The sequence below is a fragment of the Oncorhynchus keta genome, chromosome 30, assembly GCF_023373465.1.
Source record: "Oncorhynchus keta strain PuntledgeMale-10-30-2019 chromosome 30, Oket_V2, whole genome shotgun sequence".
Lineage (NCBI taxonomy): Eukaryota > Metazoa > Chordata > Actinopteri > Salmoniformes > Salmonidae > Oncorhynchus > Oncorhynchus keta.
Window position 1 is genome coordinate 55,997,806 of NC_068450.1, and position 25,062 is coordinate 56,022,867.

The window sequence follows — 25,062 nt, forward strand, 5'->3', positions numbered from 1 at the left end:
GAGGCTGTTGCGGGGAGGACAGCTCATAATAATGGCTGAAAACGAGTGAATGGAATGGTATCAAACACATGGAAACCATGTGTTTGATAAGTTCGATACCATTCCATCTATACTGTTCCAGCCACTACTATTAGGCCGTCCTCCCTAATTAAGTTACCACCAGCCGGCTGTGATGCATACAATCACTATCATTTGGGTTATATTACTGTCAGATTTCATTTAAATGATCTGTCTGGATTTTCTGTTGAAGATGTCTACACAGACATACATAATTGTAAAAAATACATCCTATTCAAAACCTCTCTTAGCCAAGGTTGTCACAGCCAAGGTTTTTACACATCCCACTATCATCCACCTCTGATAGTCTCGCCACACTCTTGAAATGCAAGCAGTATGCACACAATCCCACATCTCAGCCCTCAGACATTTATATTCCAGAGAGGTAGAGATGTTTGCATACTAAACGGGAATTATCATTCTGTTCTCTCTCTCTCTCATTCTCTCACTCTCTTGCCGATCTCCACCGCTCTCTCACTCTCTCTCACTCTCCCTGTCCTCCATCTCTCTCTTGTCCTCTCTCTCTCTCCCTCTCTCGCTCTTTCTCTCTCTCTCTCTCTTGCGCTCTCTCTCTCTCACACACACTCTATCACTCTCTCTTTCACACTCACACACACACGCACGCACGCACGCACGCACGCACACACGCACACACACACACGCACTCCATCTCTAAGCACTTCCAGGAAATAAAACATAAAACATGTATTAATCAGTGGGAGCTGGGCGCACAGTGATCTTTGACCCCCACACCTATTATGTATAATTTATCAGTTAATTCAGATAAATAATGAAGCCATTTAAATGTATTTCAGACTAAATGGGTGGTAAGGGATAGGGTCTCTCTCCTCTTCTCAATATTTATTTGGGAAGAAAGAGGTGGGGGTCTGGCAATAGATTGTAGGTGATGAAGGAGAGCTGGTGGAGTTTGTCGTAGAGCTTAGGCTGAAGGGTCGGTCTGACAGAGCAATGGAAGGGAGTGGGAAGATGGATGCACACTAAACATATTGTATTCACTACATTTTATACTTTCATATAATACGTAATGACAAATGTTTTCATCGTTTCTTTTATAGAGCTTGTTTTATTGCATACCCTTGCCTGTGAAAAAGGAAGGACACTTTCAATCTTCAATCATTTTCAACTGTCGTCTCCTAAACTTGAAGTCATTCAGAAGAAGAAAACCCGTCGTAGTTTCTGTGCCTTTCACCACTGAACACAAGGTTACGGTTGTTGTGCTTTTCAGCCACCTATCATGGCAGGTTTTGACCTTGTTTACAACGGGCTGCTGTTGTGACTACCACAGCACTCATCACTGTGACACTGCTACGTGACTTGGGTCATGGCTTTCATTTCACGCAGTACCTTTCTTATTCTTCAGCCTCTCTGAGTATGTGCAGCACCCAGTTTATGAGATGAAAAAATCATTAATTTAAAGGCACAGTGCGGTCAAAAACTGTTTTGGTGGGAGGGAGTTTTGGCATTCGATTGTGACATCCCCATGTGATAAATTATACTGAACAAAAATATAAACGCAACATGTAATGTGTTGGTCCCATGTTTCATGAGCTTAAATTTAAAAAATCACAGAAGTGTTCCATAGTCACAAAAAGCATATATCTCTCAAAAATGTGTTTACATCCCTGTTAGTGAGCATTTCTCCTTTGCCATGCCAAGGTAATCCATCCACCTTACAGGTGTGGCACATCAAGAAACAGCATGATCGTTACACAAGTGCACCTTGTGTCGGGGACAATAAAAGGCCACTGTAAAATGTGCAATCTACCACAAGCTGTCTCCAACATTGCTTTAGAGAATTTGGCAGCACGTCCAACCGGCCTCACAACCGCAGACCATGTGTAACCACGCCAGCCCAGGACCTCCACACAAGGCCTCTTCACCTGCCGGACCGTCTGCAGGTGAGCCACCCGGACAGCTGATGAAACTGTGGGTTTGCACAATCGAAGAATTTCTGCACAAACTGTCAGAAACATCTCAGGGTAGCTCATCTGCGTACTCATTGTCCTCACCAGGGTCTTGACCTGACTGCAGTTCAGCATCGTAACCAACTTCAGTGGGCAAATGCTCACCTTCGATGGCCCCTGACACGCTGGAGATGTGTGACATGTGGGCGTGTGGTTTTCTGATGTTAACATGGTGAGCCCCATGGTGGCGGTGGGGTTATGGTATGGGCAGGTATAAGCTACAGACCTCGAACACACTTGCAGATCCTGAGGCCCACTGTCGTGCCATTTATCTGCCGTCCATCACCTCATGTTTCAGCATGATAATGCACGGCCCCCATGAAAATGTCCCAGTCATTCCATGGCCTGCACACTCACCAGACATGTTACCCATTGAGCATGTTTGGGATGCTCTGGATCAACGTGTATGACAGCTTGTTCCAGGTCCTGCAAATATCCAGTAACTTTACACAGCCATTGAAGAGGAGTGGGACAACGTTCCACAGGATACAAACAACACCCTGATCAACTCTATTTTAGTCAATGCCTCTCTGACATGGCTCGATCTAATATCTATATATTTCTTGATTCTATTCTTTTGCTTTTAGATTTGTTTGTATTGCTGTGAATTGTTTTTAGATACTACTGCACTGTTGGAGCTAGGAACGCAAGCATTTCGCTACACCCACATCTGCTAAATATGTGTATGTGACCAATCAAATTTGATTTGAGGAGATGTGTCGTGCTGCATGAGGCAAATGGTGGTCACTCCAGGTTACGACTGGTTTTCTGATACACACCTCTACCTTTTTTTAAGGTATCTGTGACTACTACACCCTCTTCAACTCCTCTCCTCTTTCTTATTTTCTTCCACGTGTTCTTTATTCTAACAATTGAATCACTTTGCCCACAGTAAGGTCTGGCGAACTTTAGAGAGAACTCATACATGTGACTCCGTGGCCCTCCGTCCCCTCAACCCACAGCAAAACACAAACAATAAGTGATTGCAGTCGGAAGTCATAATTATGAGTCGTCAAAATGAGGGACGGCACACTGTTTCAATTTCGTTTTTGGTACGTGGGATTCTTGTGTTTTGCGATGTCGTTGCAAAATGGGACTTGATTATCATTGTTAGACATGACGTCTGTAGACGTACTTGTCATATTTTGATTGCCGACCATGGAAGAAGAAAATATGTGCCTCATCGGCAGTAGTTGCATTAGTTGCCGTGCGTAGATTGGTTAAGGAACTGTGCTCTCTTGAAACACAATGCCCTCAAGTAAAGAATGCCCACATTATCACAGTGAGGAGTCCTGCACAGAACAATATTACCGTAATTTTCTGAGTCCTTTTCTTCATTGATCATTGCTACAATTAAAAGCACCCTCTGCAATTTCAACATTGGATGTACTGATCAACAGGAAATATCCCCTTCCAGTTAGTCCTTTGTGTTGGTGAAGTCCCCATTTGAACGGCAAATCCCAGATAGGGAGGTTTCATTTGCTCTTACTAATCAAACATATTTTTGTTCTTTAGCTGTTGAGGCTCATTAGTAGCCTGTGGATGTGGGACCTCATCTCCCATTCAGCATTGTGGAGCCACTAACCTTTCTCAATGCCCCTGGAGGAGTAACTATCTCATTTGTATACAAGCCATGTCAATTTCAATGTTAAAGGGCGGCTAAATGCAATTTGTTGAGGTGAGCTTTAAAACAAAAGTAGTGGAAGTGTCTTTGTCTTAGTTTCCCTAATAAGTGTTTGAGATTTGTTTTACTTGTTATTCTGCTAGGCATATTGTATCCTGATTAGGGTTGCACAATTCTAGGTAACTTTCCTAAGATTCCCATCAGAATAAATGGTTTCACCTCAATCAGAAGTTTTTTTTTTTAAATGAGAAAAAAAATACAATAGAATGATGAATGGGCCACACAAGCGTGATCATCTCAAAGCCGGAAAACTCAATGTCAAAAAGTTGAAGACTCTTGCAGAAGCTGAACGATTATGTGTCATACACAAGTGATGATGATCAGTGCCCGAGGAGGAAGAGAAAAGGATGAGAGAGGGAGGTGTGTAGAGGTGGTTGAGGGCCATGCAGAAGGCAACCCCCTGAACTGAGATTCTGAGAGGAGTGAGTGAGAGCCCCCATTGGTAACCGGCGGGAGGAAAAGAGGGATGAAGGGGGATAAAGAGAAAGGGGTGAGAGAGGGAGGTATGTAGAGGTGGTGGAGAGTGCAGAATGAGTGATGGGAACCCCCAGTTCTGAGAGGTATGAGCGATCCTTCCCTTGTACCCGGGGGTGATGGATCGAGGGGTGAAGGGAGGGGATGGGGTGTCATGATGGATCACCGTATCCCTCTGAGCTCCTCATCATGCACAGGGTACAACCTAACAGAGATGTGTTTTTGACAGCTCTATGCCATGTGGCCCATTCTCTACCCGATGAATCATCTGATCTCTGGCTCCAACAGGCAGCACAATGCAGATTGAGGGACATAATTCAGCCGGAGGCTATGGATCTCCAGAGTCGGACCGTGTTAGGAGAAAATGAGGTGCCGGGACAAAGTGTGACAGTGGTGGCTGATAAGTGTCCTCAAAGACCAATGCTACAGAATGCATTGTGATTGTTCTGGATCTACAGAAAGTGAGAAGAGCTTCCACTGGGGACAGATCATTTGATTCCAAGCATTAAATGTAACCCTGTAGAGGACAGAACCGGGAAGCTGTGAAAAGTGTTAATGATATGACCACTGAAAAGTGTTAAATCAACAAGCTCTCAAGGTTGATAGGCATTAGAAAAGACTCTGCGATGTCATTGCACATCGTATTGCTGAGTCGAAACTTCTACACAGCAACTCGTTATGGCATCTGTATTGCGTTGTAGCAACGAAACAGGTCTTTCATTAGTGTGCAATGCTTGGGATCCCAGGTCTGGCTTCCAAGTCGTAATTTGCAACCAGTAGCACTGTCTTTGGGGTCCCGTCCTTTAAAGTCTCTCAAACAGAACAGATGTCCGAGCGAGACTTGGAAACCACAGAGCAATGAGATGGTGCATCGTAATTATTTTGAATTGCAACTCTACTGGCTTCTGTTATGATCTGAGCCGTCACACACTATTTTTTTTGGTTGTACGATTAGCCAATTCTAAAAGGAGAGATGAAGACAGACACTAAACTCCCCAGGGATTGGCAGTACTTTATTTATCAATCAAAATTTCCCTCCATTGACTTTGAAAAGGAAATAAAAGTCAGAAGGAGAGACAAACTGATGTCTTGGATTTGTGGAATTTATTGTAGAGATATGTAACAGTGAATCTGAATGATTTCCACCCAGAGACTAAACAAAACAAACTTTATTTGAATCCCTCAATCCCTAAATCAGAAATAATATGTGACCCGTCTGGAGGTGACCCGTCTGGATGTCACCCTGCTATCCGATTACGCGTTGACTCAAACTGAGAGGCGTTTAGTGAAACTGACACTGACACTTATCTGAAAATAATGTCAGACTGATAAATGGGAAACTGAACTATCCTCTTAGTAGCTCAGCCCATAAGAGATTGGAGAAAATGCATCAAATGGGAAACTCTAACGGCCTTGAGTAGAGCCTCCTTCTTCCAAACAGAAGTTAAAGGGATATACCACTCAAAAACGATCTTTTGGTAAATGGTCCTAAAATGATTTTCATGTCAGCAATCAAGTTTTCAAGATGTAGAATTTTCAAAATACATAAAGTGTCACAGTATCGTCATCAACATGATCATCGTTCTGTGACACTCTCTGTGTTTTGAAAGTTCAACATGCTGAATCTTGACTGCTGACATGCAAAGCATGTTGGGATTGTATCAACAGAGGACTAACGAAACAAATGCCAATAGTTTTTGAGTGGTATTTTCCTTTAAGTACTTTGCCGTGTTGTGTGTATGTATGTGATACCTAGTACTGTATTTACATGATTCAAAATGCATTTCTCAATTTTCAGAGCAGGAGAAGACCAGTCACAGTCAGACTGCCTCACTCACGAGGCAGAGCAGCGGACTCGGGGCAGAAGCGATCATTCCCGGGACAGGACAACATTGCCTGCAACTCAAGCCTGTCAGACTGAATCACATCAGAGCAAAGAGCCAGACTCGTCCTTTCATCTATCAAGGAGCTTTACCAGACTGCCTGTCACCCTCCAATCTTTCACCCTCATCCAGGAAGGATCGTTCTGGCCCTCCATCTTGTGGCAAGTGACACCTCCTTGCTGTTGTTGATGTCTCAATTGGAGTGAGGGAGAACATTTCTCCCTCATGTTTTGTTTTTAGTGAGCGACTGCAGTCGAGACAAGGTCATCACATCACAAGGTTTTACAGGGGGAATGCATATGAGTGTTTATAGCATAGATGGCCTTTTCAGCTGCATTTCCCCCTACACAATATCAAGGTGTAGGGTTCGGGTCAAGTCAATTCCCACTGGGCACGTACTGGTTGAATCAATGTTGTTTCCATGCCACTTCAACGCAATTACGTTGAACCAACGTGGAATAGACATTGCATTGACATCTGTGCCCTGTACGTTACCTCTCTTGGCCAGTTTGTTTGAGTATATGGTAAGTTGATCAAATGCCTATAGGCTCAGTGGACTAATGTAGCCTTGAAAAAATGTAATTTATCTGTTACGTGAATGTTTACTGACATCAAACTCTTTTGATCTGGAGATCTTCCACATTATCATCAAACACCCCCGGAACCTAATTTACTGTCCAGACTGTTGTTTTTCCCTCAATCTCATGCCTCTAACTGTTTCTGCTTCAACAACAGAAAACAGACAGCTCAGTATCACTGATCTCGAATCCCTCTGACCGTTTGCGTTTTTCCTTTTGAAAACCATGTTGATATGCAAAATGCCTCCCTGTGGCAACTTGTGCATCAACAACGGGACTTTTTTGAAGAGTTCCGAAAATAGAACTCCCTGTGGTCACTTGTGTCATTAGCACTTCTTTGTCACCTTGTCAGCTGCCTGCCCCCTGGGTCCACCATACTTATGAGTGTTTCTGCAAACCGTCCGGCTCTCAGGGCATCTCTATCCGTGACATTACACCAGGACGTTTACATAGCCCACAGCTCCCCCGGATGGGGTCTGTATTAGATTCGATTGAGTCTTGAAATGTGCCTGTGTGCATGGTGATATGTTCGGGTGAGTCGATGCAGGCAGCTCCACTTCCTCCCTTAATTAAGAAGTGATGAGGCGGGGTGATGAGAGGTATCATTACCACACACCACAACACTCTCCAGGGGATGTTCTGTGTGTAATATGTGTTGGTAGCACTTTGACGCCATTGGTAATGAGTAGGATACATGAAAGGTGGATACATTATAGTCTACATGTAAAAAGGAAATGGACAAAAGTTTTCCATATTGACTATTGAGTGTATTTGATGAAACCATGCCAGAAAGGCTTTTATCAGGGTGGTTATTTTGGGGATAATAGTAGGGTATGAATTTAGTCATCTTGAACACAGCGAAATAAATCAACAACTTAGCCAGAGCCATGCTGAACCAGACTGGCTAATATTTGTTTTGCATGATTGCTGTTTAATTGATCGACAGCTGTTCAATCTGCCTGCCTCCAGGTGGAAAGCTGGTGAAATCATCACTTAGAGACACAACACAGTCATCCTCTTAGGAACGAGGTGTGCTGTTGGCTAGACATGGTTCCTCCGAGGACTCTTAATGAATTTTCAGTCAATTCCTATCCAGGGGTATGTTCAGTTGGAAGAACATGTTTTGAAACATTTTGTGACAGGGAGGTACCATCTGAACTTGACCAATAAGAAATGCTCCTTTTTGTTTTGCTATGGTGTGCCCTACTGAACATGACCCAGGTCTACACACCATCATTCACCTCCCGTGATTGATTGCATTTGGATGACTGATACAGAGTTATTTGGGTTTTCGGACATTTATTGATTTCTTGTTTGAAGTCTTGATTATTTGTGTGCTTGTTTGACATTCTACTGCACTGTTAGGAGCTAGTAGCACAAGCATTTCGCTGCACCCGCTATATCATCTGCTAAACTGTGTACGCGACCGATAAACTTGGGTTGATTTGATGGTACGTCACAATGAACTCATCATGTCAAAGTGAAAAGACACACCTTGTCCGTTGCAGATGTACCTTCATTAATCGACTCCTTTTCTCTCTCTCTCTCTCTCTCTCTCTCTCTCTCTCTCTCTCTCTCTCTCTCTCTCTCTCTCTCTCTCTCTCTCTCTCTCTCTCTCTCTCTCTCTCTCTCTCTCTCTCTCTCTCTCTCTCTCTCTCTCTCTCTCTCTCTCTCTCTCTCTCTCTCTCTCTCTCTCTCTCTCTCTCTCTCTCTCTCTCTCTCTCTCTCTCTCTCTCTCTCTCTCTCTCTCTCTCTCTCTCTCTCTCTCTCTCTCTCTCTCTCTCTCTCTCTCTCCTCCACCTTAAACACACATCCATCTATCATCCTCTTTAAGCCACTGACAGCCCCCGAGACATATGGGGACCGTTGTTGAAAAGGAATAAGAGGACAGCATTGCAACGGTGTCTGGGAATATAGATGGACCACAGCAGTCACCTAAAAGTAATAAGCCCTTCAGTAGAGGTCTAATGAGTACAGTCATCTTATTCAGTTCCTACAGATGACAACATATATCTGAGAAGTTAAAAGCTTCAGTTGAAGTCCATTTGGTTGGTTTACCATTACATTACTCTATGTACACATTTTCACAGCACCAGCAAAACCCTAGTCACAATCTCATGTATACTGAGTGTACAAAACATTAGGAAAACCATCCTAATATTGAGTTGCACACCGTTTTGCCCTCAGAACAACATCCTCAATTATTCTGGGCTTGGACTCTACAAGGTATTGAAAGGTACTGAAAGCATTCCACAAGGATGCTGGCCCATGTTGGTTCCAATGCTTCCACAGTTGTGTCAAGTTGGCTGGATGTCCTTTGTGTGGTGGACCATTCTCGATACAGACAGGAAAATGTTGAGTGTGATAAATCCAGCAACATTGCAGTTCTTGACACACAAACCGGTGTGCCTGGCATCTACTACCATACCCAGTTCAAACCACTTAAATCTTTTGTCTTGCCCATTCAACCTCTGAATGGCACACGTACGCAATCCATGTCTCAATTGTCTCAAGGCTTTCATCTCCTTCCCTTCATCTACACTGATTGAAGTGAATAAGGGGAATCATAGCTTTCACCTGAATTCACCTGGTCAGTCTATGTCATGGAAAGAGCAGGTCTTTCTAATGTTTTGTACACACAGTGTATACTGTATCATGTATATTGTACTGTAACTCCCTCACTTGGACCAGTAGGAAGGCCACATTAAAACACAGAAAAAACATCAGACGAGAGAAAAACAGGCATATGTGACTCATGGGTTTGTAATGTTAGAATGTATGTATGATAAAATCCCCTATACCCCCATATAAAAAATATACTACAGTTGTTATAGTATAAGTACTATAGTATTCACTGTAGTGTTTTTGCAGACATTACCGTAGTATTCACTCAAGTCTGTAAAAACACCACAGTGAATATTTACTGTGGTACATGGTAGTATACTGTACTATTTACAGTTAACTAGGTAGGTAGGTAGGTAGGTAGGTAGGTAGGTAGGTAGGTAGGTAGGTTGGTAGGACTTGTGTCTGAACAGATAGTTCAGAGCATCTGCTCTTTTCTATAACCTGTAGGGAACACAATATGTGGTCTGTACTTGGCATGTAGGTTTCTTACTTACGGGTGGCACAAATTGCAAAATGGGGGAATGGGGGAATGTAAATGCTAATTAAATACTGTAGTGTTTACTAAGTTTAAAAAAGTGTTGTGTTTTTGCGGACATTACTGCAGTCTTGACTGTAGAATTTACTACAGTGTTTGTTTTTAGGAAAATGCTGTAGTATTTGCTATAGTATTCTACAGTATACTACAACATTCTACAGTAAGTATTACACATGATCGAGGGATACTACAGTGTGTAATATTGTTTTCTACAGTATACTGCAGTTTACTATATAATTCTACAGTAAGTACTGTAGTATTCTGTAGTAAACTGTAGTATTTTTTCATGTGGGTGTAACGGTTTTCTTTAGGTGAAGTAGAGGCGGACCAAAATGCAGCGTGGTTCATGGATGCATGTTTAATAACAAAAGATAAACACGAACACTACAAAAACAATAAACGTGGAAAACCAAAAACAGCCCTATCTGGTGCAAAACACAGAGACAGGAACAATCACCCACAAACACACAGTGAAACCCAGGCTACCTAAATATGGTTCCCAATCAGAGACAATGACTAACACCTGCCTCTGATTGAGAACCATATCAGGGTCTGGGTGGGCACCTGTCCGCGGTGGCGGCTCTGGTGCTGGACGTGGCCCCCACTTCACCATAGTCTTAGTCCCCCGCCTTGTCCGCTTCCGTGGCCGCCTAGCCACGGCGACCCTACTTAATGACCCCAATGGACAGAGGGGCAGCTCGGGACAGAGGGTCAGCTGCTCGGGACAGAGGGGCTCCGGCAGCTCTGGGCAGAGGGGCTCCGGCAGCTCTGGGCAGAGGGGCTCCGGCAGCTCTGGACAGGCGGGAGACTCCGGCAGCGCTGGAGAGGAGGAAAGCTCTGGTAGTGCCGGAGAGGAGGAAGGCTCTGGCAGCGCCGGAGAGGCAGGAGACTCCGGCAGCGCCGGAGAGGAGGAAGGCTCTGGCAGCGCTGGACAGGCGGGAGCACCTGTAAGGATGAGCCGGAGAGACAGCCTGGTGCGGGGGGCTGCCACCGGAGGGCTGCCCAACCCTACCTGGTTGCATGCTCCCGGTCGCCCTGCCAGTGCGGCGAGGTGAAATAGCCCACACTGGGCTATGCAGTCGAACCGGGGACACCATGCGCAAGGCTGGTGCCTTGTAAGCTGGCCCAAGGAGACGCACTGGAGACCAGCTGCGTAGAGCCGGCTTCATGGCACTTGGCTCAATGCTCACTCTAGCCCGGCCGATACGCGGAGCTGGAATGTACACCGCACCGGGCTATGCACCCGCACTGGGGACACCGTGCGATTCACAGCATAACACGGTGCCTGTTCGGACTGTCTAGCCCCCCGCTAAGCACAGGAAGTTGGCGCAGGTCTCCTATCTGGCTTCGCCACACTTTTCGTGTGTCCCCCCCCCCCCAAGACATTTTTGGGGCTGACTCTCGGGCTTCCTACCGCGCCTCCGTGCTTGCTTCTCCAACTCCATTCTTCTATACCCCTCTTCGCACTGCTCCAGCGAATCCCAGGCGGGCTCCGGCACTCCTCCTGGGTCGACCGCCCACCTGTCTATTTCCTCCCAAGTAGTATAGTCCAGACATTGCTGCCTCTCCTGCTGTTGCCCGTTACCACGCCGCTTGGTCCTGTTGTGGTGGGTGATTCTGTAACGGTCTTCCTCCTCTTCATCTGAAGAGGAGAGGCGAGAAGGATCAGAGGACCAATATGCGGCGTGGTATGTGTTCATAGTGAATTTTAATAAAGAGAACACTGAACACTGCAACACTATACAAACGAGTAACAAAAAACAATAAACCAACGACGACCGTGAAGCTACAAATGAGACCTGTGCTGACACAAGCCACTAACATAGACAGTGAAACCCAGGCTACCTACATATGGTTCCCAATCAGAGACAATGACTAACACCTGCCTCTGATTGAGAACCATATCAGGCCAGACATAGAAATAGACAAACAAGACATCCAACATAGAATGCCCACTCAGATCACACCCTGACCAACCAAAACATAGAAACATACAAAGCAAACTATGGTCAGGGTGTGACAGTGGGCCTCTGTGAGTCAATTTATGAGAGCCCATAACCCTTAATTTTACCCCAACCTTAAACCACATTCCTAAACCCAACCCTAAACTACAAATGAAATCGAAACAAACCTGCGGCCTCAGGTAGTAGAAAGGACAGATTTATATCACCGTCTTTCAGTGGTGGAAAAAGTACCCGATTGTCATACTTGAGTAAAAGTGGAAGTCACCCAACCCAGTAAAATACCACTTCAGTAAAAGTCTAAACATATTTGGTTCTAAATATACTTAAGTATCAAAAGTAAAAGTATCAATCATTTCAAATTACTTATATTAAGCAAAAGAAACGGCATCATTTTCTTGTTTTTACTAATGTACGGATAGCCAGGGGCACACCCCAACACAAACATTGTTTACAAAAGATGCATTTGTGTTTAGTAAGTCCGCCAGATCATAGGCAATAGGGATGACCAGGGGTGTTCTTTTGATGTGTGCCAATTGGACAATTTTCCTATGCTGTTAAGCATTCAAAATGCAACGAGTACTTTTGGATGTCATGGAAAATGGAGAGAGTAAAAAAGTACTTTATTTTCTTCAGGAATGTAGTAAAGTAAAAGTCAAAGTTGCCCAAAATATAAATAGTAAAGTACAGATACTCCCAAAAACGACTTAAGTAGTACTTTAAAGTATTTTTACTTAAATACTTTACACCACTGCCTTCTTTGTCAAATAGCCACTAACCTTGTGGAGATTGAGCAAATAAGGATCCTCAACATAAACTAACCCTAAGGCTGTGCACTTCTTTTGAAGTGAAGGCGAAAAGAAAACATAAAATGTGTGAAGGAAAATCACACATTTCAGTCTTGACTCTGATAGAATGTATACGTGAGGAGCACCTTCACTAGTGCTAGTATTGGATGGCAGGTTGTCACTCTAACCTGCAGCGTTGCTCCATAACACTCAGCCATGCTGTGGTGCCCGTGTTGTTCAGTTGGTAGAGCATGGTGCATGTAACGCCAGAGTTGTGGGTTGGTTTTCCGCGGGGAACCAGTACGAAAATGTATGCAGTCCCTACTTAGTGTAACTCGCTCTGTCATGTAATATTTGAAAAAACATTCAATGAGACATACTGTAAAATAATATTTATTGGTACATGAAGACAAAATATAATGCATTATTGGCCTAGAGATGTAATATAAAACACAACTCTGGACTCTGAATGTACCGAACACGTGGGTTATATGATTCTATCTCTGTGCATTTGACCTTAGCTACATATACGCTATTTCTCCACATAAGGGGTTCCTATTGAGTAAAACAAACTACTGCATAAAGTCATGTTTACCACATTCAATCAAACAACCTCAACTGCTATATAGCCTATTTATCCTATATATTATTGGTGGTTAGAAGACCATTACAAGCACCTTGCTCTTCAAAGGAAATGAGAGAGCGAAATTAAAGATGAAGTTCTGTTTGGACCTCATTTGGAGGTAGAGTCATGGTTAGCCTCAAACTTGTCAGGCTATTTAATCTGGATACAAAATGAATCCAGAAAATGTGCTGTACTTGTTGTTGTTGCCTCCGTGTGCTTTGCCACCGTCCAGTTTGACATAAATCTCATCTCCGGAATCCAGGTGTAGAACCACGCTGTTACCTGCGTAATCGTAGTTCTGGTCTGCGTCCTGTGCAATAGCACTCGCCCGAACCTGTGTAATGGAAGGGACACACAAAATAAGCATAATCGTCATTAGCTTGACATTTTCTGGTTATTTGATTTCGTCTCTTATTGGCAGACAAATTCCTCCACTACCACTTTGTAGAATAGATGATATTATGTCACTTTGGACATCACAGAAGGGGGAACAAAGGCTTAATCAGATAAATATTCGAGCCTTTCTTTACTGTGGTAATCTAATGTATAGCCTACCCGATTTAACTGAGTTTACCATTGCTAAGCAAATGCGAAGGGACGTAAATGTCTTAATATAAAGCCGAAAAGTTCACTAGCTAAATTATATAAAGTGAGTGCGTAAAATTAGTGCGTAAATTATTCGTTTGTCTCCATACCCTTTGGGTTTTTGCATGCATTTATAATATTTTATAGACATGAATTGTTTCCAAATAAATTCGTGAATGAGAATACAATATTTTCGTATATGCTAATTGAATGAAATAATGTTTACCTGTCCGTTTTTGCACAAGTCTGCCCACATGCTTGTCCCGTCGCCTCCTCGCATTAACACATGGTATGTGAAAAAATACATTCCGGACACTTGGCAAGTGAACTTGCCATTGGTTGGGTCGTATTGATTTCCCAAGTTTGTGACAACATCGTCGAATTTAAGCACCTCATATCCTTCGTGTGGGTTCTTCAACCCGACATAGAACGCAACCTTTGTTTCACCGAGTGCCATGTTAACCTCGTCCGTGTCCGTTTCGGTCTTTGTAGTCCCTGACGTTACCGCGGGGTAACCAGCTTTCCCGGAATCACCCCTGTCTCCCGGTGGTCCTCTTGGGCCAGGGGGTCCTGGTTCTCCCGGTGGACCCCTTGGTCCCGCTTTCCCAGGTCGCCCTAATTCACCTTTGGAGCCATGCGCCATTGGCGGCGGGATGGCATTCAGGTCCTGCATAAGCTCCATGGCCGTGGCGCTGGCGGGTTTCGAACTGTATGGATCACAGATCATTCGACAGGTGCCCATCATCTCATAGTGAGCCGAAGTCTTGGTACTTTGCACAAGCAGCGGTATTACTATGATAAGGGCCAACACCATGACGATGCCAACCACAGCGGCCACAAGTCGCTTCCTCTGGACTATCCGAGAAGCAAGCGATAGAAAGTCAGCTGAGCTTGGAGGAGTAATAGTGGAAGGTTTGCGTGGGTGATTAGAAGTGAAAAAAAAACGGACACCAAATATATTTTCTTCCTCAAGGCAACTATTCTATTTTGTTTTGTCCATAAGCCTTAGGCATTCGTGCCAGAGCAGACAGACGAAGGGTACGAATATTGGCATGGATGGGCGCTCGCTGGTTCTCAGCACGGATTTGGAGCGCTCCTATTCTATTCCAGTCCTACGGGGGTCGCTGACGTAACACATGCGGAGTAAAGCCTTTTGCAATTTGGATTAAGATCGAAACAATAATCGGGCAATCTTTATGTATGAATTACAAATCCTAACATTACAGCAAGGAAGATATGGAATTAGAAAGCATTAAACACTTTGATCTCGCCATTTATATTTTGTTACATGTAAACCATGTGGGTGTACAGAACATGTCCCCATATAATTAAATAGAACAGAATAGCCATTATTATTTTTTTGCGGGAAAGCTCGATGTATGGGGCAGGAGCTGTCCTTTCAGCACAACTCCCAATCATTAGAACGCTGAAAATCAACACGAATCAAAACATTTAGCCTATGGTATCAATGCGCTTGAAAAGGAATTTAACAATTGAGTAATTTTACTGTAGGCCTATCCAATATTTGTTTTATGAAATATTAGTTCGTCACCTCCTCTTTGTAACAAATGGCATACCCCACACCATCCATGTCAACCTACATTTACACATTCTTGTATTCTGTCTTCAATCTCTAAGAATTTGACGGTTTCATGTCTGAACCAAATCTGTTAATCCTTCTGTTTCAGAGCTGGGGTTTAACATCTCACACCCTGTTTTAGCAGCTAAGCAATCAGCTAACAGCTAAACTAAAATGTATTCCAGGTTATTGAGTCTGTCATTATCGGCTACCAATAGACACTGGTAATGCAAACCGACTAAATATCTCCTATGTATGTTCCCCATGGGTGTTCCCATATACTTAAATAGAACAGAATAGTAATTTAATGTGTTGCTGTGAGTGTTCCATTGAACCCTTTTTTTGTCTTGTTGGCTAGGCCTAGGCTAGGCTACTAGATTTTCAACTTTAAACAAACACAAGGAAGTGGCCAAATATTTGACTCAAATTACCAACCCGTCCCATGTCAATAGTGGTCGCGTGCAGTGTGATTACTTGCATTATGACTCAAAGTTGTGTTACTACATTTACATAATGAGTTACAGAATCTCCGTGAGTTCCAATCTGACGATGAGTATTGTGATACATTGTGATGTTATCTAGCCTATAAATAACCCCGAGCAATCAATGCTAGTTTAAATCGACTTGTTTCTGGAGAGCGACTACTTGGATCACTCTCTGAAAACATTAAGGTCTGTTGTTCCGAATGTTGGAGACCTTACCGGAAATTGTACCGGATATGTTGGATGGTGCAGTGCGTCTGTGTTGAAGATTGACTAAACATGGATCCAGCAACTATGGATCCATATAGTGTGAGTAATCAAACACTTCACTCTGGAGCAGGGCGGTAGCAAGTAGCCTATTAGCTCTGGGCCAGGGTGGAAGTGTGCGTTCCTCCACACTATCACCATAGACCAGAGTTAGCAAGTACCCAGTGATTTTGCTGTTGAGTTCACCTTAGTTGACAACTTAACCAAAATTAAATGGAAATGTTCCAGTTTGATCCCTGTTTGGTTGTAACCGAACATTGACATCAGGAGTTTTTCAAGATATTCCCAACATTAGCTGGTTGGTTCCTTAAAGTTATAACCCTTAGTTATTTATTAATTAATGATATATACCCATTTGATTCTTATAGAATATAACTTGTACATGCCTCATGATCTTAATTCAATTGTCATACGTACCCCATCAGAACACAACGCTTGTTTTACTCCAATGTGTGTAAATGTCATGAAAACAACACTGTATAACCTTAAAACATGGTTAAAACTCATTTGGATATCATGGATGGCCAGCTCCGTCTGAATTTGAGTGGTTACATTTCTCCAGGCCCATTCCTCTGTTTTTTAACCCAACCCCTCTGAATATGGTCTTTTTGTTTTTACTTTAGCTTATTTAGTAAATATTTTCTCAACTTCATTGTGAGTAAGCATTTTACGGTAAGGTCTACACTTGTTGTGTTCGGTGCATGTGACAAACGCAAAATTGATTTCTTGATATCCTTTCCCACTTTGCTCCACCACCGTGGAAAAATAAGCAACTGAAGGGTCTGACACAGCGATGTAGAAAAAGAGAGGAAGACATGGAAACTTCAGTTCCACAGGCCAGAACTACTCAGCCTCCTCCCGCCCTATCAGACTATTTCCCTCCACCAAAGAGATGCCAAAGGGCTGAGGATTTCTTCCCTCCACCTCCAGTGGAGCCCATTGTAGCTGAGCTGCCAGACTCTCCACCAGTGAAGCCCATCATGGTGGAACTGCCCATCTCTCCACCATTCGAGCCCATCATGGTTGAGCTGCCCATCTCTCCCCCAGTGAAGCCCATCATGGTTGAGCTGCCCATTTCTCCACCAGTGAAGCCCATCGTGGTTGAGCTGCCCATTACTCCACCAGTGAAGACCGTCATGGTTGAACGGCCCATCTCTCCACCAGTGAAGCCCATTGTGGTTGAGCTGCCCATCTCTCCACCAGTGGAGCCCATCGTGGTTGATCTGCCCATCTCTCCAACAGTGAAGCCCATAATTGTTGAGCTGCCAATCGCTCCACCAGTGAAGCCCATCATGGTTGAGCTGCCTATTTCTCCACCAGTGAAGCCCATTGTGGTTGAGCTGCCCATCTCTCCACCAGTGAAGCCCATTGTCGTTGAGCTGCCCAACTCTCCCCCAGTAAAGCCCATCATGGTTGAGCTGCCCATCTCTCCACCAGTGAAGCCCATCATGGTTGAGCTGCCCATCTCTCCATCAGTGAAGCCCATCATGGTTGATCTGCCCATCTCTCCACCAGTGGAGCCCATCGTGGTTGAGCTTCCTGTCTTTCCACCAGTGAAGCCCATCGTTGTTTATCAGCCCATCTGTCCACCAGTGAAGCACATCACGTTTGAGCTTCCCATCGTTCCACCAGTAAAGTCCATCGTGGTGGAGCTTCCCATCTCTCCACCTCTGAACCACCAGCATCAACCTGATCATTGGGCCAACTGGGGAATAGAGGCTGGTTCTTCTCAGATGGTCGATGCTCCTGCATATCTCCCCCTCCCTACTTCCTCTGATCTCCCTCAGCAGAGCACACAGGAACAGCCTGGAGTCCTCACAGCATCCTCTGGGCTTCTTGCAAAGTAAGTACTTTGTCCATTAACACAGCAATGACATCTGCACAGCTACACTGTCTTCAAGTACATTAATGTTGGGATTTGGAGTGCTATGATTACACTGTCTTTACATTGAGATTTTGGACCAATGTAATGGAGTTTCAGATGACCTCGATTACCTAGATTGAGTTCAGGTCTAAAATCTAAAGACCGTTTTGTATTCACAGTGTGAAGCCTCCTTCCACCCATTCTAAACAACCTGGTGTGTTTCCTCTCCTGTAGTGTTGGGACTCTTAAGGAGATGATTGAGATTGCATGGCAGAAGTGTCAGGAGTACCAATCTAAGTTCGTCATGTGGTGTTGTGTTACCCTGTTGTGCACACAGAGTAGGGCACAGGTACATTTCTTCATTGGATGAGACCGCAGGAGTTAAGATGGATGATGAGGGAGGGGATGATTATTATGGTTTGCATTTTCATCAGTAAGCAAACGGGTATGTTTTAGGCCATGTGTCAATTACATGGTAATTTATTTGTGTTGTTTCTGGACTAACCTTCTGTTTCTAAACCACTATATATAGCCCATCTTTCCTTCAGTGAAGCCCATCGTGGTTGAACGTTCCATCTCTCCACCAGTGAAGCACGTCATGTTTGAGCTGCCTATCGCTCCAGTGGAAGCGGAGTCGCTTCAGAGATTTGAGGTAAGCTACTCACTCCAAACTATCTCTTTTAATATGTAAATCACGGTCCTAGTTTAACTCCAATAAGAAATTCACACATTTATGTAGGCTTTTTTATTGGACTTATTTAGTCAATCTTTTCTTAACTATTAATTTCTTAACTTCAGTTGGTTAAGGGCTTGTGAGTAAGCATTTCACGGTAAGGTCTACACTTGTTGTATTCAGCGTATGTAACGAATAGAATTTGATTTGTTTATGTCCTATCCCAGTTTTTCCCACCACCGCGGAAAAATAATCCACTGAAGGGTCTGACACAGCGACATAGAAAAAGACAGAAAGACATGGAAACTTCAGTTCCACCGGCCAGAACAACTCAGCCTCCTCCCGCCCTATCACATTTCTTCCCTCCACCTCCAGTGGAGCCCATCGAGGTTGAACTGCCCATTTCTCCACCAGTGAAGCACACCATGTTGGAGCTGCCCATTTGTCCAGTGGTAGCTGAGACTCTTCATGGATTTGAGGTAGGCTACTCACGCCAAACTGTCCCTTTTTTAATATGTAAATCAAAGTCCTATTTTAACTGCAATCAGCAATTCTCATGTTTATGTCCTTTACCAGTTTGTCCCACCACCGCAGAAAAATGAACTGCTGAAGGGTCTGACACAGCGATATAAAAAAAGACAAAAAGTAACTTCAGTTCCAAAGGTCAGAACTACTCTACTTCCTCCCTGCCAATTTGATTTTTTTTCTTCCACCACAGGGATGTCAGTGGGCACAGAATTTCCTCAATTCACCTCCACCACAGGATTGCCAAACGGCCCAAAATGGAGTTAACCCATATTCAATGAGAGCAGGTGATTGTGCTTTAGCTAGCTCACATTTCACAGAGAGAGAGAGCGAGAGATTTCAGCTAGTCATTTACCTTATATAACACTGATTTCCATTAGTAACAGGTGCTCCAATGGGCAAATACTCAGGTTATCCATGTACAACTACCAAAGCTGGGTCTGGAATATCAGACGCTTCCCTGGTTCACATGCTCAGACCTCTCTCACCGATGCGCGTGCCAGAAGGTAAGTGCCCCTTTGAACAGTAAATATCCTCTCTACTCTCGTAACAAGCCTGATTGGCCTGGTGAACAAAATAATGTCCACCATTGACTAATCTAAATCCTAATTGGTAGCACATGGTTTACATTTGGTGTAACAATTGATTAAGGCTCTCTTGAATTGTGTTCAGATGATGGTGGATGGGACTCTGCTGGGGATCACCCTAGGACTCCCTTCTACATGGGTTGACTCTTCTGCTGGGCCTTTTAAGCCCTTTAAGGTACTACATGACTTAATCCAGCTCACCTTTTTGACACAACAATCCAAATTAATCTATTTCAGTAAATGTAATTCCAGTGGTTGATATATAAGTCCACCTTTTCAACAGTAAAGTATGTTTGTGGTAAGGGATGTCAAACTTTTTTTCTTTCTCCCATAAGCTATTTTGCTGGGAAAAAAAGGACGCAGTGGAGCATAGCATTTTGTTTTTAAATAAATAAACTCAAGCATACCCCGATTGGTTTTATATTACATAATAAAATCCAATGAGAACAAGTTTGCTTATGCCTGTTATTTATTCATTTTAACTACAGTAGATTCTAACCTAGCAATCCCACACGATCAGTCTGTTGGATACCAAAATGATGTGTGAAACAGTAGCCAGTTTAGATGTTTGTTCTCTGTCTGTTTGGTCAGGGTGTGACTCGGGTGGGAAAGTCTATGCTTTCTGATTTGTTGCTTTTGGCCGGGTATGATTCTCAATCAGGGACAGCTGTCTATCGTTGTCTCTGATTGGGAATTATACTTAGGCAGCCTTTTTTCCTTTTCTTATTTGTGGGTTGTTGTCTTTGTTAGTGGCATGTATAGCCTTACAGAGCTTCTCGTTCGTTCTGTTTATTGTTTTGTTGGCGACATTTAAAATTTTAAAAATTACGCTTACCACGCTGCACCTTGGTCCGGTCATTTCCTTGATGACGATCGTGACAGTTTGTATTGCTGTGACATTGGTAGGTTTTTCTAAGAGGAATAAACCCACACAAATAAGGTGATGGACATAGTTGATGTCCTGCTTTTGATGTGCTGCTTTTTCCACCATTGCAAGGGAAAAAAATATATCTCTATCTCAGACACGAAAAGGGTGATTCAACCCAACACTATCAGAGTCCCATTGTTGATAAACTAACATGTGGAGGACATGAGCTGATGCTGGCACACTGTCAGATCCAGACATATCACATTTCAAATCAAATGTATTTATAAAGCCCTTCTTACATCAGCTGATATCTCAAAGTGCTGTACAGAAACCCAGCCTAAAACCCCAAACAGCAAGCAATGCAGGTATAGAAGCATATTGGCTAGGAAAAACTCCCTAGAAAAGCCAGAACCTGGGAAGAAACCTTGAGAGGAACCAGGCTATGGGGGGTGGCCAGTCCTCTTCTGGCTGTGCCTGTTGGAGATGTTCAAATGTTCATAGGTGACTAGCAGGGTCAAAATGGATGTTGAGGGTGCAACAGGTCAGCACCTCAGGAGTAAATGTCAGTTGGCTTTTCAGTAGCCGATCCATCAGAGTATCTCTACATCTCCTGCTGAAAACAGCAGGTCTGGGACAGGTTGCACGTCCGGTGAACAGCTCAGGATTCCATATCCGCAGGCAGAACAGTTGAAACTGGAGCAGCATCACTGTGGACAGCAAGTAGTCATCATGCCAGGTAGTCCTGAGGCATGGTCCTAGGGCTCAGGTCCTCCGAGAGCGAGAAAAAGAGAGAGAGAGAGTTAGAGAGCATACTTAAATTCACACAGGACACCGGATAAGAAATAAGATAAGAAATATTCCAGATATAACAGACTGGCTATAGATCCCCGACACAAACTACTGCAGCATAAATACTGGAGGCTGAGACAGGAGTGGTTGGGAGACAGGAGTGGTTGGGAGACACTGTGGCCCCATCCGACGATACCCCCGGACAGGGCCAAACAGGCAGAATATTACCCTACCCACTTTGCCAAAGCACAGCCCCCACACCACTAGAGGGATATCTTCAACCACCAACTTACCATCCTGAGACAACGCCGAGTATACCCAACAAAGATCTCCGCCATGGCACAACCCAAGGGGGGGCGCCAACCCAGACAGGAAGATCACGTCAATGACTCAACCCACTCAAGTGACGCACCCCTCCCAGGGACGGCATGGAAGAGCACCAGTAAGCCAGTGACTCAGCCCCTGTAATAGGGTTAGAGGCAGAGAATCCCAGTGGAGAAATTGGAACCGGCCAGGCAGAGACAGCAAGGGCGGTTCGTTGCTCCAGAGCCTTTCCGTTCACCTTCCCACTCCTGGGCCAGACTACACTCAATCATAGGACCTACTGAAGAGATGAGTCTTCAATAAAGACTTAAAGGTGGAGACCAAGTCTGCGTCTCTCACATGGGTAGGCAGACCATTCCATAAAAATGGAGCTCTATAGGAGAAAGCCCTACCTCCAGCTGTTTGTTTAGACATTCTAGGGACAGTAAGGAGGCCTGCATCTTGTGACCGTAGCGTACGTGTAGGTATGTACGGCAGGACCAAATCGGAAAGATCGGTAGGAGCAAGCCCATGTAATGCTTTGTAGGTTAGCAGTAAAACTTTGAAATCAGCCCTAGCCTTAACAGGAAGCCAGTGTAGGGAGGCTAGCACTGGAGTAATATGATCAAATATTTGGGCTTCTAGTGAAGATTCTAGCAGCCGTGTTTAGCACTAAATGAAGTTTATTTAGTGCTTTATCCAGGTAGCCGGAAACTAGAGCATTGCAGTAGTCTAACCTAGAAGTGACAAAAGCATGGATTAATTTTTCTGCATCATTTTTGGACAGATATTTTCGGATTTTTGCAATGTTATGTAGATGGAAAAAAAGCTGTCCTTGAAACAGTCTTGATATGTTCGTCAAAAGAGAGATCAGTACACATTGTTTGTTTTCAGGAAGCCAGTGAGTTTTCAGGAAGCCAGCTTTTTCATTTTTTTTTTTTTTTGTGGAATGGGAGATTCGTATAGGCCGATAGTTATTTATATTTTCTGGGTCAAGGTTTGGCTTTTTCAAGAGAGGCTTTATTACTGCCACTTTTAGTGAGTTTGGTACACATCTGGTGGATAGAGAGCCGTTTATTATGTTCAACATAGGAGGGCCAAGCACAGGAAATAACTCTTTCAGTAGTTTAGTTGGAATACGGTCCAGTATGCAGCTTGAAGGTTTAGAGGCCATGATTATTTTCATCATTGTGTCAAGAGATATAGTCCTAAAACACTTGAGTGTCTCCCTTGATCCTAGATCCTGGCAGAGTTGTGCAGACTCAGGACAACTGATCTTTGGAGGAATACGCAGATTTAAGAGGAGTCCGTAATTTGCTTTCTAATGATCATGATGATTTCCTCAAAGAAGTTCATGAATTTATCACTGCTGAAGTGAAAGACATCCTCTCTTGGGGAATGCTGCTTTTTAGTTAGCTTTGCGACAGTATCAAAAATACATTTTGGATTGTTCTTATTTTCCTCAATTAAGTTGGAAAAATAGGATGATCGAGCAGCAGTGAGGACTCTTCGATACTGCACGGTACTGTCTTTCCAACCTATTCGGAAGACTTCCAGTTTGGTGTTGCACCATTTCCATTCCAATTTTCTGGAAGCTTGCTTCAGAATTCGAGTATTTTCTGTATACCAGGGAGCTAGTTTCTTATGACAAATGTTTTGTTTATAGGGGTGCGACTGCATCTAGGGTATTGCGCAAGGTTAAATTGAGTTCCTCAGTTAGGTGGTTAACTGATTTTTGTACTTTGACATCCTTGGGTAGGCGGAGGGAGTCTGGAAGGGCATCTAGAAATCTTTGCGATATCTGAGAATTTATAGCACAACTTAAGATGATCCTTGATTTGGGTCTGAGCAGATTATTTGTTGCGATTGCAAACGCAATACAATGGTGGTCCGATTAGTCCAGGATTATGAGGAAAAACATTTAGATCCACAACATTTATTCCACAGGACAAAACTAGGTCCAGAGTATGACGTGGCAGTGAGTAGGTCCGGAGACATGTTGAATAAAACCCACTGAGTCGATGATGGCTCCGAAAGCCTTTTGGAGTGGGTCTGTGGACTTTTCCATGTAAATATTAAAGTCACCAAAAATTTGAATATTATCTTCCATGTCTACAAGGTCCGATAGGAATTCAGGGAACTCTGTGAGGAACGCTGAAAATGGCCCAGGAGACCTGTAGTAAACAATAGCTATAAAAAGTGATTGAGTTGGTTGCATAGATTTCATGACTAGAAGCTCAAAAGACAAAAACATTTTTTTTTTTTGGGGGGGGGGGTCAATTGAAATTTGCTATCATAAATGTTAGCAACACCTCCGCCTTTGCGGGATGTGCGGGGGATATGGTCACTAGTGTAACCAGGAGGTGAGGTCTCATTTAACACAGTACATTCGTCAGGCTTAAGCCATGTTTCAGTCAGGCCAATGACATCAAGATTATGATTGGTGATCAGTTCATTGACCGTAACTGCCTTGGAATTGAGGTATCTAACATTAATTAGCCCTATTTTGAGATGTGAGGCATCACAATCTCTTTCAATAATGGCAGAAATGGAGGAGGTCTTTATTCCAGTGAGATTGCTAAGGCGAACACCGCCATGTTTAGTTTTGCCCAACCTAAGTTGAGTCACAGACACGGTCTCAATGGGGATAGCTGAGCTGACTACACTGACTGTGCTAATGGCAGACTCCACTAAGCTGGCAGGCTGGCCTGCACCCTATTTCATTGTGGTGCTAGTGGAGTTAGAGCCCTGTCTATGTTCGTAGATAAGATGAGAGCACCCCTCCAGCTTGGATGGAGTCCGACACTCCTCAACAGGCCAAGCTTGGTCCCAGAAAGAGGGCCAATTATCTACAAATTCTATCTTTTGGGAGGGGCAGAAAACAGTTTTTCTGATGTGGGTGGATTTGAGCTATAATTTCATCATCATCAGGCCTGGGTATCTCCAAGACAGATTCAATCTCATGTTATCACTTTAGCTGTGTGAATATCTCGATAATCCAAAATGATATAGTAACAGGTCACTGAAAACATACACAAAGAGATTAGTGGTCATCGAAGTATGTAGGTTTGTATTAGTCATTTCAAGTCAAGATGAAACAGTTCCTCAAAGAGAAGCCCAACAGGACATGGTTTACACACATCTGTGTAACTACATAACTACGTTTCTTAGTGGCCAAAGAAAAGGCAGGCTGGTGTTTTCGAAAAGGAAACTCCGGTACACTGGTTCTTATACGATCCACAATGTTTATAATGGATTTAAAAACTCCCCTCTGTTTTCTATATATAGCATACATGACATTTTAACCAATCAAAGAAATACACCACTCACAAAAGTATACAAGTT

The 25,062-nt window shown here is 43.7% G+C and overlaps 2 protein-coding genes and 1 long non-coding RNA gene across 3 annotated transcripts; 2 read left to right on the forward strand and 1 right to left on the reverse strand.

Moving 5' to 3' along the window:
* Positions 1–12,950: 12,950 nt before the first annotated feature.
* On the reverse strand, positions 12,951–14,851 carry LOC118363786 (complement C1q-like protein 2). The gene is made up of 2 exons (XM_035745004.2): positions 14,007–14,851; positions 12,951–13,529 (listed from the first exon to the last, which is right to left on the reverse strand). The coding sequence occupies exons 1-2, from the start codon at positions 14,592–14,594 to the stop codon at positions 13,350–13,352; spliced, it is 768 nt and encodes a 255-aa protein (XP_035600897.2). The 5' UTR covers positions 14,595–14,851; the 3' UTR covers positions 12,951–13,349.
* A 1,933-nt stretch (positions 14,852–16,784) lies between these two features.
* On the forward strand, positions 16,785–19,119 carry LOC127914025 (uncharacterized). Its single transcript, XM_052488621.1, has 3 exons — positions 16,785–17,951; positions 18,207–18,624; positions 18,873–19,119. Exons 1-2 carry the CDS (start codon positions 16,924–16,926, stop codon positions 18,340–18,342), a joined length of 1,164 nt encoding a protein of 387 aa, XP_052344581.1. The 5' UTR covers positions 16,785–16,923; the 3' UTR covers positions 18,343–18,624; positions 18,873–19,119.
* Positions 19,120–19,146: 27 nt separating this feature from the next.
* On the forward strand, positions 19,147–20,186 carry LOC118363787 (uncharacterized). The gene is made up of 3 exons (XR_004821470.2): positions 19,147–19,457; positions 19,551–19,676; positions 19,843–20,186. It is a non-coding gene; the product is annotated as an uncharacterized LOC118363787 (long non-coding RNA).
* The last annotated feature ends 4,876 nt before the right edge of the window (positions 20,187–25,062 follow it).

Bases quoted from the DNA above. Each gene is read 5' to 3' on its own strand.
- LOC118363786 (XM_035745004.2), bottom strand. From the start codon at position 14,594: ATGGTGTTGGCCCTTATCATAGTAATACCGCTGCTTGTGCAAAGTACC. The intron at 13,530-14,006 runs GTAAACATTATT...TCCATTACACAG, and splicing joins ACTTGTGCAAAAACGGACAG to GTTCGGGCGAGTGCTATTGC.
- LOC127914025 (XM_052488621.1), top strand. From the start codon at position 16,924: ATGGAAACTTCAGTTCCACAGGCCAGAACTACTCAGCCTCCTCCCGCC. The intron at 17,952-18,206 runs GTAAGTACTTTG...CCTCTCCTGTAG, and splicing joins TCCTCTGGGCTTCTTGCAAA to TGTTGGGACTCTTAAGGAGA.